Source organism: Neoarius graeffei, chromosome 21 (assembly GCF_027579695.1).
Source record: "Neoarius graeffei isolate fNeoGra1 chromosome 21, fNeoGra1.pri, whole genome shotgun sequence".
Lineage (NCBI taxonomy): Eukaryota > Metazoa > Chordata > Actinopteri > Siluriformes > Ariidae > Neoarius > Neoarius graeffei.
In genome coordinates, this window is record NC_083589.1 from 62,621,670 (window position 1) to 62,638,287 (window position 16,618).

A 16,618-nucleotide genomic window follows, 5' to 3' on the forward strand; every position below is an offset into this window, starting at 1 on the left:
ACATGTATGTGTATGTTAATCCGGAAGACAGTGGAATAGCTGTAAATGCAGCTTGCTCAGAAAATAAAAGTGATGATCCAACCTGATTAAAACCCAGATCCACACCTCGAGCTTAATAACGGCCCAACAGCAACACTGCTTTAAGCAAGACAAAAAAATGCAAAGCCATCATCTGACATCAAAACAAAAAATTCCAACAATTTGTTGTGACTGACTAATATAATACTGTCCATCTCACAGGTCTCACACGTGTGTGTGTGTGCGCGCGTGTGTGCACACACAAGCAAGTGTATGTATTCATGCACATGTGAATCTGCCTGTGGAATCTTCGTGGTTTAACGTTAAGCTAGCTAGTCAGTGAAGCTCCACCTGACATGCTAGCAAAATCTCATCTCATCTCATTATCTCAAGCCGCATTATCCTGTTCTACAGGGTCGCAGGCGAGCTGGAGCCTATCCCAGCTGACTACGGGCGAAAGGCGGGGTTCACCCTGGACAAGTCGCCAGGTCATCACAGGGCTGACACATAGACACAGACAACCATTCACACTCACATTCACACCTACGCTCAATTTAGAGTCACCAGTTAACCTAACCTGCATGTCTTTGGACTGTGGGGGAAACCGGAGCACCCGGAGGAAACCCACGCGGACACGGGAAGAACATGCAAACTCCACACAGAAAGGCCCTCGCCGGCCACGGGGCTCGAACCCGGACCTTCTTGCTGTGAGGCGACAGCGCTAACCACTACACCACCGTGCCGCCCTGCTAGCAAAATCTTTTCAAACTAAAAATCATATAACGTTACTAGAAAATAAATATTTCTACATTTAAAAAAAAAGTCTTTTTTTGTTTTTTGCAAAAACAACAATCACATTTTAGAAAAGAAAAGAAAAAAAACATCCACTTTCAAAGCCACTTCATAGTAACGAGTAACGAGGACCTTACCAGAAATGTAGTGGAGTAAAAAGTACGATATTTGTCTTTCAAATATAGTGAAGTTAAAGTCATAAGTTGCCAAAAAAAATTTAATACTCAAGTAAAGTACAGATACTCCAAAAGTGTACTTAAGTACAGTACTCAAGTAAATGTACTTCATTACTGTCCACCTTTGCACTTTAATACACTAACTTTGGACCTTCTATACACCAGTCTCTGGTATCAGCTGGACATGAACCTTGACAATGCCTGCTTACCTGGTGTACTTTATTAATTCACAAAGAAGAATGTGAGAGGTGTTTATCCCTCAGCTGGCTGTTTGTGGTGAATAATGAAAGAACTTCACTGATAATCCGAGACACATTCTTGAAAACAAACCTCATCTGGATAAGGAGATTGTGCAAGACCATTGAGAGCCAAACAAAGGGTTTTCACTTTGGGTTCGGGGAAAGAGTTTTATTCCAAGGAGCAGTTTTTATGAGAAAATGATCTACAGTATCATTAGCCGAATCAAATATTAGACATTATAAATGATGTTATCAGTCAGTCCCTGAATAAAGTTAACTAATTTTAGTGGTTTAATGGGTCTGCATCTCTGGTTCTGTGTGGATATTAAGAACACCAGGACTGGATCCAGCTCTTGTGATTGGGTGGGCCAGACCCCCCCGTAGAGCCGGGCCTGAAAAGCACAGTCATCAGCAAACAGGAAGTCTGTCAACACAGTCTCCTTGACCTTGGTGATAGCTTGGAGACAATGAAGGTTAAATAAATTTCCGTAAGTTCTGTACCTGACCAGGACTCCAGGATCACTGCCATCGAAAACATCTGATAACATGGCTGCGAACACTATAGGTGTTAAAACATAACCCTGTTTAACCCCCATTAGTCACAGGGAATGAACTTTCACCATCATCAAGCACTCTTGCTGTCATACTATCATGAAACTGTCTAACCATGGTGATAAACATCTCTGGACACCCAAATTTCACCATGATTTTCCACAGTCTGTCTCTACGAACAGAATCAAATGGAAACCCACGCGGACAACATGCAAACTCCGCACAGAAAGGCCCTCGCCGACCACGGGGCTCGAACCCAGACCTTCTTGCTGTGAGGCGGCAGCGCTAACCACTACACCACCGTGCCACCTTCTATGAAGCCTGAGCCATTTATTTTATTAGTTTATAATTATTGTTTAATTTAGTCTTCAGGAGAGACTGCCTGCACACAGTACTAGTATTAATAGTTTTTTTTCTTACATGAAAGCTGAGGCATTTATATTATATTTGAAGGTAACTTCATGTTGTGCTGTGAGGTTCTATGCACTTTAACCTTTGAACCAACAGGTGCATTTGGATAAGTAAAGCCTATTTTTCTGCATTTTTGTAGTCCTGGTAATCTTTTATATTGGCAAAGTTGTTTATAGGACCATTTCTCAGTGTCTTTGTTTTTTTAATCAATAGTTTTTCAGTAATAACTTAATATTTAACATATCACTCAGTTTTAATCACAAAAAGAGAAAATCGCAACTTTCACTTCCTCCCGCCATGTAATCGCAACAAAAACCTAAAAAACACCGCAACTTTCATTGCAATTTTTTGGAAAAAACCCCGCAACATCAGACATTTTAGCCCGCAACAATCACAAAAAAGGCCCGTGGGATCCTGGGGGGACTGACTCTACATATGTAGAGGCAAATTCAGAGTCGTCAAATGTCGTCATTATTGTGCATACATACCGGCGTCATATGTCATCATTATGGGGTAAAGAGTTAAGGTTTTTATTTATTTATTTATTTATTTATTTTTTGCCTGGGGGCACCTCTTTGGTTGAATACAGATTCTAAGTTTGGAGACAATGAGTCGCTGATCCATCCAGCAATCAGCCTCACACATGGCTTTAGTTAATCTGACATCTTGTCTGTCACATAGTCAATAATGGCCCTTTTCCAATACCTTTTTTCAGCTCGCTTCAGCTCACTTCAGCCCGACACGGCTCGCGTTTCGACTACCTTAGAGCAGCACGACTCAGCTCGCTTCAGCCCTGCTTAGCACCCAAAACTCGCACGGTTTTGGAGTGGGGCTGAAGCGAGCCAAACCGAGCCGAGTGGGGCTAGGGGCGTGAGCAGACACTCCCCTGTGCACTGATTGGTGAGGAGGAGTGTCCTCACACGCCCCGCGAGCACGCTGGGATCTGTAAACACCGTAAACCCGTAAGAAGAAGAATTACGAGAATTTCTGAAGCCTTATGCGCCTCGCCTCATCTATACGCTCTTGCCAGTATCTGTTGGCGTTGTCGGTGACAACAAGCCACAGCACCAAGACCAGCAACACTAACGACTCCATGTCCTCCATGTTTATTGTTTACTATCTGGGTCGTGAGACTACCGCTTAAAAGATCACTGATGTCACTGTTTGCACCGCCTAACGACATCACGTGACGGCCACCCACTTTGGCTAACTCCACCCAATGTGTCCACCCACTTCCAGCCAGCACAGTTCAGCGCGGTTGTAGTCGAAATGCAACTCCAACAGCCCCGCTCAGCTCGACTCAGCCCAACTCAGCACCGCACGGCTCAGCCCAACTCAGCCGCGTTGGTAGTGGAAAAACGGCATAAGTTGTCAGTGCCTGGAGCATGAGGTGCATCCAGGATGTTTTATTGCACTTTCATAGCTGATACACTGTGTTTATGATGAGCAGCTCATGCATGGCACATGTTTTCAATAAAAGCAGGCCATTGCTGCTGCAGTTACCCACGCCATGATTTCTTAGAATGTTTTCCCAGGTTGTGTAGTCAAGTCAAGTGTATTTGTATAGTGCTTTTAACAACAGACATTGTCACAAAGTAGCTTTACAGAAAATTAAAGACTTTAAACATGAGCTAATTTTTAAAGACACGGGGAGTACATGTGTTAACAGATAGCGTGATTATAAATAACTCACTTCTATAACTGTGTCCAATATAATTACAAAGTGTAACTGTGTAACCAGGAAATTCATTATAGATTAACAGGAAGTCTGTTTTGTTGAAGTTATAAACTGTTCATTGATGGAAACTTGAGTGTAAAACTGTACATGACAACTGCAGTCCTCAAGTTATCATGGTGATTGTAGTCCTCATGCATCGTAGCAAAACTGTAAGTGTCCAGAGCCATCTTCTAACTGTATCTTCAGACTGTCCATATGAGGCCGTCCTCCACAGGAGCATGTGATGAGACTGCAGCCAGAAGTAGGGGGAGGGGAAGGTTGTTAGGTATGCCCAATGTCATCTAAAGCATAAGAAGTGTACATTTTGCACTGAGTGCAAGCAGGGAGTCCAGCAAGACTAACTCTGACAGCATAACTAAAAGGGGAGAGCCAGAAGGTAACACAGGCATGAGGGGCCCCGGGACATAAAGCAGCAGCCACTACACCATCAACAAACTCGAGTGAGCGAGCGAGTGAGGACTGACAGCATCCATACATCCCAGTTTACCAAAACACTCTGTCTGAGGATCCTCCAGATCTACTCCAGTACCTAAAAAAAAAGAAAAAAGCTATTAACAAAAGGCTTGACTAAACAAATATGTTTTCAGCTGAGACTTAAACGCTGAGACTGTGTTTGATTCCCGAACATTACTTGGAAGGCTGTTCCATAACTGTGGGGCTTTGTAAGAAAAGGCTCTGCCCCCTGATGTAGCCTTCACTATAGACCCTTTTCAGTCACATGACCTTCGTAAACGCGACCGCCATTTTGGACATGTAGCGGACTTCGGCTCGAATCGGTTTGAATGCGAGGAAGGCGACAAACGAAAAACATAAAAGAAAAAGGAGCGAGATGCAGAAAACACCTTCACTATCCAGCGACGTAGGGCATTTACAGGGCGAGCAGAGGGAGAGGTATTTGCAAAAATTGAGGTTAGCAGGCTTAGAGAACGACGTTTACCTGCTTCCACCAGGATTGTTCACTGAAGTACGGAAGTACACGAAGCCCTCGTCTTTACCTGACTTCGGCCCACATGATCTGTATACCTATGTCGTTAAAAACCCATCGCCATACACAGGTATTGATCTGAAAGCGTATAAGAGTTTGGATGCCTACAAATATTTTGTGTCAGGCTGGGTAACATGCCTACATCAGCGGGTCGTCCCTGGAGCCGGTGGTCGCCATCTTATTACAGCTAAGGTTTGTTCACATTTTCATTTACTTTCGGTCCTCAGGATAAACAAAATGTTATTAAATGTCATTGAAATAACTTCTTAGTCTGTTGAGACATGGCCCGTTATAAATTTACTGTTACCAGGCAATGACCAAGAACTGTATTATTAGGGTCGGTGTCTGTGTTGTAGCAGTGCACTAGCAGCTAGCTGTTAGCACTAGCTAATGTCAACAACATAGTAGCTAGTATGTTACTGTAGCAATGTTTACGTTCAGTCATTTGGATGACTGTTAAAACCTTTCAGTCTCAAGTTTTTCCTTTACTGTATTTACTAGTTTACTGTAATTATGATCCGGCAGCTATTTACACCGGATCCAGTGTAAATAGCTGCCGGAGCCGACGTCCGAGCTTGCCGGAGCTAGCGCGCTCGGGCAGGCTGGGAGCTAGCGCGCTCGGGCAAGCTGGGACGTCGGCTCCGGCAGCTATTTACACTGGATCCGGTGTAAATAGCTGCCGGATCATAATTACAGTAAACTAGTAAATACAGTAAAGGAAAAACTTGAGACTGAAAGGTTTTAACAGTCATCCAAATTACTGAACGTAAACATTGCTACAGTAACATACTAGCTACTATGTTGTTGACATTAGCTAGTCAACAATAGCTACTACAGAAGAACAAAGAGGTTACAATGGGTTATTTTAGCCTATTTGGTTACACACTCGCCGCCACAGAATGTTAACAGCAATGTAATGCCTTTTCTGGCTAATTTTATTCGTCTTACCTCCAACAAAGTGGTCACTACACAAGCGCTGGTATGCCGAGGGCTGCCAATCTTTCCTGTTAATGGCCGCTATCCATCTTCTCTGTCGGGATCCGATAAAATGATAAACCTTGCCTTGTTTGTTGATGGTTACTACATCCAGGTGCACAACAATATAGTGGCATGATGGAAGTCTTGCTGAAAGTAAAAACTTTTGCTGCTGTTCCTCAATGTTGGCTGTGGTAAACTCCTGGTAGTACATGTCCAAAATGGCGGCCGCGTTTGTCGTGACGTCACGTGAAAAGGGTCTATATGAGGTACCAGCAGATAGCCTGCACCTTTTGATCTAAGTAGGCGTGGCGGGTCATAGAGGAGCAGAAATTCACCCACTCTGGTGCGAGACCATTCATTCACTACAATAATAGTATTTTACAACCAATACGAAATTTGATTGGGAGCCAATGCAGTGTGGATAAGACAGGCGTTATGTGGTCATATTTTCTAGTTCTAGTAAGGACTCTTGCTGCTGCATTTTGAACTAACTGGAGCTTGTTTATGCACTTATTGGAACATCCAGACAGTAAGGCATTACAATAATCCAACCTGGAGGGAACGAAAGCATGAACTAGTTTTTCCGCGTCATGTAGTGACATTAAATTTCTTATCTTAGCAATATTTCTGAGATGAAAGAAAGCTATCTGGGTAATGTTATCAATGTGAGTTTCGAACGAAAGACTGGGGTCAATAATCACTCCGAGGTCTTTTACTGCTGCACGTGAAGAAACAGAAAGGCCATCCAGAGTTACTGTGTAATCAGAAAACTTACTTCTAGCTGCATGTCGTCCTAGTACAAGTACTTCAGTCTCGTCAGAGTTAAGGAGAAGGAAGTTAATAAGCATCCAGTGTCTAATGTCCTTCACACATTCCTCAATTCTATTAAACTGGTGTCTCTCATCAGGTTTTGCAGAAACATACAACTGTGTGTCATCAGCATAGCAGTGGAAACTAATACAATGTTTACGAATAATATCACCCAGAGGGAACATACAGTATCTCATCTCATTATCTGTAGCCGCTTTATCCTGTTCTACAGGGTCGCAGGCAAGCTGGAGCCTATCCCAGCTGACTACGGGCGAAAGGCGGGGTTCACCCTGGACAAGTCGCCAGGTCATCACAGGGCTGACACATAGACACAGACAACCATTCACACTCACATTCACACCTACGCTCAATTTAGAGTCACCAGTTAACCTAACCTGCATGTCTTTGGACTGTGGGGGAAACCGGAGCACCCGGAGGAAACCCACGCGGACACGGGGAGAACATGCAAACTCTGCACAGAAAGGCCCTCGCCGGCCACGGGGCTTGAACCTGGACCTTCTTGCTGTGAGGCGACAGCGCTAACCACTACACCACCGTGTCGCCCTGGAACATACAGTATATAAAGAAAAAAGCAGTGGACCCAAGACAGAACCTTGTGGAACACCAAACTTTACCTCAGTATGTCTAGAAACATCACCATTTACATCAACAAACTGATAGCGATCAGTTAAATAAGACTTGAGCCAGGAGAGGGCCATTCACTTAACTCCCACAACATTTTCTAGTCTATCCAGAAGAATGGAATGATCAATGGTGTCAAATGCTGCACTAAGGTCAAGCAACACAAGCAGCGAGACACAGCCCTGATCAGACGCCAACAGCAGGTCATTTACTACTTTAACCAGAGCTGTCTCTGTGCTATGATGAGGTCTAAATCCTGACTGATACATTTCATGAATATTATTCATATGTAAATATGAGCATAACTGCTGTGCCACATCTTTTTCTAGGATCTTGGAGATAAAGGGGAGGTTTGATATCGGCCGATAATTGGACAGCTGACAGGGGCCGAGGTCAGGTTTTTTAATCAGGGGTTTGATAACTGCTAGTTTAAAGGATTTGGGTACATAGCCAATCATAAGAGAAGAATTTATTATTTTTAGAAGAAGTTCAGTATAGAACCTCTATAGAAACGAAGATTGGTGCCGCCCAATGCACCTTAAGGGCCTGGTTAGTACTTGGGTGGGAGGCTCCCTGGGAAGTCCAGGTCCTGGCACAGAAAGGATCTTTGACTTTGATATCACTTAGGATGATCCATTATGGTAATGATAGTAACCATGATACTACCACAGTTTTACCGTCGTACCTCATGCTACCTATAATATCATGGTTTTATTGTAGTTCTTCATGCTAACTATACTTTATTGTAACTAGATTTACTGTAATATTACATCGTATAGTAACACTGAAACTAGTTAAACTATAACACTTTATGGTTACTGTAATACTGCCATAGTTTTATTATGGTACATCACACTAGCTATAATACTGCTACAAATTCACTACAATACCAAATGGTAACTATGTACCCCAGAGTACCTATGATAGTACCTATTTCACTGTAGCATGTCAGGCTATCTGTAATCAAAGTCAAAACCCCTCCCACGCCAGGACCTGGTCTTCCCAGGCAGTTTCATGTCCTAGTACTAAACAAAACAGGCCTTTAAGGTGCATTGGGCGGTGCCGATCTCTGTTTCTATAGCCCTCTGCTTCTTGCCTATTACATAGCTAGGGTTACAGTGGGGGACCAGTCCTCTGGTAGCTATCTGCAGTGCCACAGTTTTATTCTAGTTCTTATAGTATCTTTACTATAACTTGTATAGTATCTTGACTATAGCTTTAGTATATTATCATGATATAACTGTAGTACTTCATGCTACTATGTGTTATATAACATGCAACATAGGTGGCACGGTGGTGTAGTGGTTAGCACTGTTGCCTCACAGCAAGAAGGTCCGGGTTCAAGCCCTGTGGCCGGCAAGGGCCTTTCTGTGCAGAGTTTGCATGTTGTCCGCATGGGTTTCCTCCGGGTGCTCTGGTTTCCCCCACAATCCAAAGACATGCAGGTTAGGTTAACTGGTGACTCTAAATTGACCGTAAGTGTGAATGGTTGTTTGTCTCTGTGTGTCAGGCCTGTGATGATCTGGTGACTTGTCCAGGGTGAACCCCCCTTCTCACCCATAGTCAGCTGGGATAGGATCCAGCCCGCCCTCGACCCTGTACAGGATAAGCAGTCACGGATGATGGATGGCCATATAACACTAAAATGTTTTTAATAAATTACGTCACAGTAGCTGTAATATTACCAAGGTTTTACTGTAGTACTACAGTATGATAGACTATATTAATGATGTTTACTTTCTTTCTTTTCAGGTCCAAGATGAAAATCCCTCATGTAGTGATGTGGCTAGCTTTAAGGTAATGTTTTGACTCAAATCCATCTGTGCTTTCGTAACAGTGTGCTGTCTCAGAGATATTGTATGAAGCTTGGGAACACAGTGCATGGATTGTGTGTAGGACATTCTTTCCATTTGTGCAAATATCATAAACTGAACGAGTTCGCATGATTCAGGCCATGCCTGCAGTGAGAAGTCCAGATGCAGCATTTTGGTCTAGCTCTCTTCTTCAGTGAAAACACAGCAGCTTCCCTTTGCTGTCTGGTTTTGGTTTAGTCCAGCTATGAGCTAGTCACGGAATTTCCACCACAGCCATATCGTCAGAAGGGCCTCTCAGAGTTCCTTTAAGAGACAGGAATTTTGGCTGCTATACTGTAGCTGGAATGAATGCAGAGTGACACCCCTTTTTTCCTGCTAGTAATATAAGGATCCAAGGGAAGCTGGATAAAAGTGCTATGTTGACTGAATCCACTTTCTTAGAGCTTCATAAGCCCTGTCAATCAAACTTGTTCTTGTTCATTTTTGCAGTGTCTCTCAGACTCAAATACGTGATTATGAGGCAGGAAGTTGAAATATTAACAACTCCATAGTCTCTGTGTGGACGTGGACATTCCCCATATCTGTTTCTGCTTTTATGAATGGTTGCTGTGTGTACATGTTGACCTAGCTATATTTTACCACACATTTGTGCGTATTTAAATGTACAGTGAGGGAAAATAAATACAGTATTCAGACACTTTTATTTTTGGTATTTAATATACAGGGTGTCTGAAAAGTCTCCATAAATAGAGGAAATGAACACACTTGAGCAAAATGGAACTTTATTTATGAAACAGCATCCAGTCACTAAAAGAGGTCGTTGTTGAAGAATGGAAAAAGATTGATGTTGCAAAATGTCCCCAACTTGTTCATTCCATGCCTAGAAGACTTGGTGCTGTCATTAAAAATCATGGAGGCCATACAAAGTACTAGATGGAGTAGGTTTTGTTGTGGGGTGTACTCGTTTTTTGCACCACCCTAATTTGAGTAAAACTGAAAAAAAAATGTGTAATCTAAGTTATATTATTAACCTTACTTTCACATTATAAATTAAACAGATGTTATATTAAACTTTGTCTTGTCAACGTTTTGGAAATTGTTTGTGTTCATTGAGATATTGTTTAAAATTTTATTTTCAAAGGGGGTGTACTCAGCGACCCTAAGTACACAAGTCGTTCTACCAAAGAATGGTTAAAGATTTGATTTTGATTTTATTTAGGTTTTCCACATGTACATTTACAATAAAATACACATTTAATTATTATAAAGACGTAAAAAACCGAGGATGACACAAAAAAGTCTAATAAAATGACTTATTTCCATTGTGGTCCTCATAAAAATTACAAAATGGTGACAGTATGATAGAGGACAAAAATTACAACAAATGTGTAAATAAACAAAGTGTATAAAAATAACATTAATAATATTAATAGTAAATAAATTTAAGAAATATAACATATCACAAGTTTTATAATATCACAAAATATCTCAATTGTTATCACAGACTTATTATTACACAGAAATTGAGTGACAATTTACAAACATATTAAAAGTACATGGGAGAGTCCATTTTTAATGATTCTAATAAAAACCTTTTGACTTGTTTCTTAAACGTTTGTTTATTGGTGAGCGTTTGAACACTTGTGGGTAGGCTGTTCCAGTCTGCAGCTCCCGTGTACCTGAATGTGCTCTTACCCAGTGTGGTCTTAAATCTGGGTAAGGCCAGTGACCTGACACTTGCTCGAGTTCGGATGTTATGGACTTGGCTGACAGTGGTACAAAACGAAGAGAGATAAGAAGGGGAGGTGTTATTTACAATTTGATGAACATGATTTAGCTTTAGTTGGACAACACGTTTTTCTATTGGTAACCAATTAAGTTGAATAAAGTGGGCAGGGGTAATGTGGGTACGAGGATGGAGTTTTAATACAACACGAATTAACTTATTTTGACACGTTTGAAGTTTGTGCTTAGTTTTTTTAGTAAGACCACTGTACCAAGAAGAACACGAATAGTCGAAGAGACACTGAGCCAGAGCGGTAGCCAATAACTTCATCGTCTCGCCATCCAGGTATTTTGATTTACGAGCCGGATATTTGGTCCTGGAGCTGACCTTTTGAATAACTGATTGGGCCATATCTTAGCCAGAAACGTAATTATCAATGATTGCTCCAAGATATTTTATTTTGAGTTTTGGAATAATTTGTTTACTGTTACATTGTATGTTTAAATTTTGAATTTTATTGATTTTTGGTTTTGAGCCAAAAAGGATTGATTCCGTTTTACCTAGATGGAGAGACAATTTGTTATCGACTAACCACTCGTACACATTGGATAGCTCGGTACTCAGAGATTGTTCGATGACCTGTACATCTTTGTCTGACACCAAGAGAGCAGAATCATCTGCGTATAAAAGTAACTCACAATTGACAGCTGATTTCATGTCATTGACATAGAGTAAAAACAACAATGGACCGAGGATACTACCCTGAGGTACACCACAGGTTATAGCTGCCGTTTCCGACAAAATACCATTTACAGACACTCTTTGTTCTCGACCAGTTAAATATGAATGCATCCATGCAACGACACTATCACAACATCCGATTGCCTTTAGTTTGTACAACAAAATCTCATGATTAACCGTATCAAATGCTTTTTGTAGGTCTAAAAGAACCATACCACAGTATCTACCTTGATCAATCTCACCTTTAAGGTAGTCTGTTAGGTATATTAAGCATGAATCGGTAGAATATGATTGACGGAAACCTGATTGAAGATGATACAATAAACCGTTGTTTTGTAAGTATTCGTACAACTGGTTGTAAACAACCCTTTCCAGCACCTTTGACAAAATACTGAGGACAGAGACTGGCCGATAGTTACCACAGTCTGTTTTTGAACCTTTTTTGTACAAGGGGGTTACTTTAGCTATTTTAAATAATTTGGGAAACTTGCCCGTTTGGATCGAAATATTAATTATATGAGTGATGCCATATATGAGTCCAGAGTCCTCAGCATTTTACACACCTCAGAAACCTCGATGGTAGACAAAGCAAAAGCGTCCTGCTGAACTCCAAAAGTTTTATAAAAATTATTTATGTGATTTTGACCAAATGTACCAGAAGGTATGGGGAGGGAATCTACAAGAATTGTAGTAATGGTGGTAAAAAAGGAATTAAATTTTAACACCACTGCTGTAAGATTAAAAGATACAATCCCATCAATTTTGAGACCTATTGAAAAGTTGGATTTTTGTTTTTTGGAAGAACCAAGCTGTTTACACAGCTGCCAGAGTTTTTTGGGATTATTTTGGTTTGATTGAAGATTATTTTTGTAGTAGTCCACCTTTGCCTTGTCTATCATTCGATTAACCTTATTCCGAAGACGTTTGAATTCAGACTGATCATTTGATTTCTTGGACTCCTTCAAAGCTTGATCTCTTCTGTTGATCGCCTCCAAGATCTCAGTACTGACCCAAGGCTCAGTACGGTGTTTCACAGAGATAGACTTAACAGGAGCGATACTATCCAACACACAGATAAACATGGTTGTAAAGTTACGCCAAGCTTGATCAACATTCATACAGTTTAACACACTCGACCAATCAATCATAGACAGTCTTTCACAGAATACCTCAGCAGTGTAATGTTTCATTGACCGAACCTTTATCGTATTATGACCTGTTGCTTTTGATCTTAGAACCTTCCTGGTACAATAAATAGCCATATGATCACTCATACCACAAGTTATCACACCACTTTGACAGATTTTATCCTGATCAGATACAAGCATCAAATCTATGGTAGTCTGACTAGATTCACACACTCTTGTTGGTTCTGTAATCATTTGATGAAGATCAAACATTGAACAGAAATATTTTAGAGAGTTAACAAGTGAATTAGTCTTAGATGTTGACACATTTGTATTGAAATCACTAGTTATTATCACTTCACTGTCAACAAAACCTTCAGCGTTCGAGCACACTTCCTCCAAGATGTTATAGAAATTGTTCACATCGGGTGGTCTATAACAGGCACTGAGAAGAATGGGCTTAGTCTTTGGGAGGAGGATATTCACCCAAACAGCTTCCAGGTCATTGTCCATCATGTCAGGTCGTACATTGAACGCGATGTTGTTGCGTATATAAACTACAACACCGCCGCCATTCCGATCTCTGTCCTTTCGAACATAGGAATAGCCAGGGATGTCAACTTCTGGATCCAAGATGGTACAGTCCAGCCAGGTTTCAGAGAAACACAACACTGATGGGTTCCATCGATGAGCGATGTTTCTCACCTCATCAATCTTCGGAAGAAGGCTCCTCACGTTCAGATGTAGTATGTGAAGACCTTTCTTCTTCAAACACGTCCAGTCATCGTTCTCAATCTCGGTCTGCACCGGCTCAGCCTCGCGTTCTGAATCAGCCCCGACGGCCGGAGGTTTACATGTATGACAGTGCCACTCGGCATCACTTGATGACAGGACATCGTACTGGTAATCAGTCAATGAGATTGCTGCTGGCAGACACCTGACATGGTGCCATACATCACAAGAGTCAAACTGTATCCCTTTCTCACCGGATTTCACCTGATTTTGGCAAACTCCACAGGGATCCTGGTTAAACTGTTGAACTGGACCAGGATTTATGTGAACATCTCTGCTCAACAGCAGTAGTATCAGTCCGTGATGCCAGCAGGTCTGTGAAGTTGTCAATCTTGTTGTTGTCAAACTGTCACCTGGGCGCCGCCATCTTTGTTGTTGTTTACATTCGTGACCATCAGCGCTGGGCAGCAAACCACCGACACACAAAAGTCCAAAATTCTCACCAATAAAATCACCATCAGCCATTAAAAGTTCACCAACGGGGTCTATGTATCTTCCAATTGTCAATGATTTCAGTTTGACTTTGATTTGTAACACTAAAACTGCACAAATAACGAAAACAAGCAAGAGCTTTTCACAGAGATTGACCGCCATCATCGCCACCATAACTGTGCATGTGCACAAAGAAGAATAAAGTGAATGTTTTGGAATGGCCAAGTCAAAGTCCTGACCTTAATCCACTCGAAATATTGCGGAAGGACCTGAAGCGAGCAGTTCATGTGAGGAAACCCACCAACATCCCAGAGTTGAAGCTGTTCTGTACGGAGGAACGGGCTAAAATTCCTCCAAGCCGGTGTGCAGGACTGATCAACAGTTACCGCAAACGTTTAGTTGCAGTTATTGCTGCACAAGGGGGTCACACCAGATACTGAAGCAAAGGTTCACATACTTTTGCCACTCTCAGATATGTAATATTGGATCATTTTCTTCAATAAATAAATGACCAAGTATAATATTTTTGTCTCATTTGTTTAACTGGGTTCTCTTTATCTACTTTTAGGACTTGTGTGAAAATCTGATGATGTTTTAGGTCATATTTATGCAGAAATATAGAAAATTCTAAAGGGTTCACAAACTTTCAAGCACCACTGTAAGTACCTTTGAGGGTACTGCCTCAGTGACAAGTCATTGTACTGCTAAAGAAAAAAATAATTGAAGTACATATACAGGTAACAAAGCCCTGGATGGTGGGAGTGGATGAACCTTGTTTAACAGTAACCCATTCATAAGTAAGGTGAACGCACCCAAGGTTGCAGTGACGTTTTCATTGGTTGACGTCATCCCTTTCATTCTATTGGTTAGTCAGAGAAAACATTATTAAGCAACACACAAAAGGAAAAAGCTACAGAGACAACGTGAAGTCCTTTAACACCCCAGTCAGAGCAGCTGGTTTGATTTACAGGTGGAAAATTCATGAAACCACAACTGATTGTCCTCAGACAGAAGCCAGGCTATGCAAGATTTCACACCACGCTCTTAGACTAATGATAGGGAAGATAAAACAGAAGCCAGCAGTCACTTGAAAAGAGTTGCAGGACGACCTGAAAGCAGCTGGAACACACTTATGTAGAGAACGATAAACAAACAGATAAAAAACACCTCCCCAGCTTTACTGAAGAGATTTTCTTTATTATTAACATTATAGGTAGTGAAATTAAAACACCTTCTGATGTTGAAGTAAATCAGACTTCAGAGCATGATTGTGGTAAATATTTAACCTCCTAAGCTGATTTAATGGTTAGGATGTCCTGCATTCAGCTACCGACTCTTTAAGGCAATTCTATAAGCTTTGACGTGAAGAAAAAAAAAGGAAAAATGTGCATATCCCAAACTCAGTGAGCAGACAAAGCTGCATGTGTTTTCCTAATACAAGTCTTCCTGCATGCTGGATTTTGCTTCACTGATGAGTCAAAGATTACCGTATGACCCATGACACACTGGATCTAGTGTATTTATGTCAAGAGAGTTAAAAGCCAACAGCTTTAGAGTTTATAACTTTAGAGTAGTAACCAAAGGTTTATTTCAATGTGTGTCATGAAAGACAGAGTACACTCAGTGTTGGACGTGAAACTAGAGAGAGACCATTATCTCACTTTCACCTTGGTATCTGCCCTCAGGCATACAGCATGTCCAGTATTTACTTAACCGAGTGCACTTGAGCTGACAGTCTGAACTTTCAGTAAGAGCATAGTAAAATGTGTAATTGTTTGTTTCATGGCCTAATTGTATCAAGGAACTTCAGATGGTTTCTATCATTTATGATTTATGTTGTCATCTGCTTTGTTCCAGGACTGAATGAAAACAAGAACATGTGTACTGCAAAAAATTGAACACTGAATTTGAGGAGAAAATTATTTCATACTAGTGAAATGATCTTGCTGCATGGACAGATATTTTTACTTGATAAGACATCTTAGAATAAGTTGGTTGCAATCTAGAACTAGGTTTAATAATCTCAGAGTTGGTGTCTTGTATTCTTCTAATAGGAAATGCTTGATCGTTTCAACTATTTTCAAGATATTTTCACTTGCTAAGATATCATTTTTGGCAGTGTATTATACTATATGTAGTCAATGATGTCCTGATTTACAGTGGTGCTTGAAAGTTTGTGAACCCTTTAGAATTTTCTAAATTTCTGCATAAATATGACCTAAAACATCATCAGATTTTCACACAAGTCCTAAAAGTAGATAAAGAGAACCCAGTTAAACAAATGAGACAAAAATATTATACTTGGTCATTTATTTATTGAGGAAAATGATCCAATATTACATATCTGTGAGTGGCAAAAGTATGTGAACCTCAAGGATTAGCAATTAATCTGAAGGTGAAATTAGAGTCAGGTGTTTTCAATCAATGGGATGACAATCAGGTGTGAGTGGGCACCCTGTTTTATTTAAAGAACAGGGATCTATCAAAGTCTGATCTTCACAGCACGTTTGTGGAAGTGTATCATGGCACGAACAAAGGAGATTTCTGAGGACTTCAGAAAAAGCGTTATTGATGCTCATCAGGCTGGAAAAGGTTACAAAACCATCTCTAAAGAGTTTGGACTCCACCAATCCACAGTCAGACAG

At 41.0% G+C, this 16,618-nt stretch overlaps 1 protein-coding gene across 3 annotated transcripts in view; it reads left to right on the forward strand.

Annotated features, from left to right (window-relative positions):
* Positions 1–16,618, forward strand: part of bcat1 (branched chain amino-acid transaminase 1, cytosolic) — a 70,914-nt gene that overhangs the window by 19,821 nt on the left and 34,475 nt on the right. For 2 of the 3 annotated variants that reach the window (XM_060903472.1, XM_060903473.1), the window contains exon 2: positions 9,094–9,138. The exons of the other annotated variant lie outside the window; for it this stretch is intronic. In XM_060903472.1, coding sequence (XP_060759455.1) covers positions 9,094–9,138 — 45 coding nt within the window. The remainder of the gene's footprint in view (positions 1–9,093; positions 9,139–16,618) is intronic. 3 annotated transcript variants of the gene reach the window in all.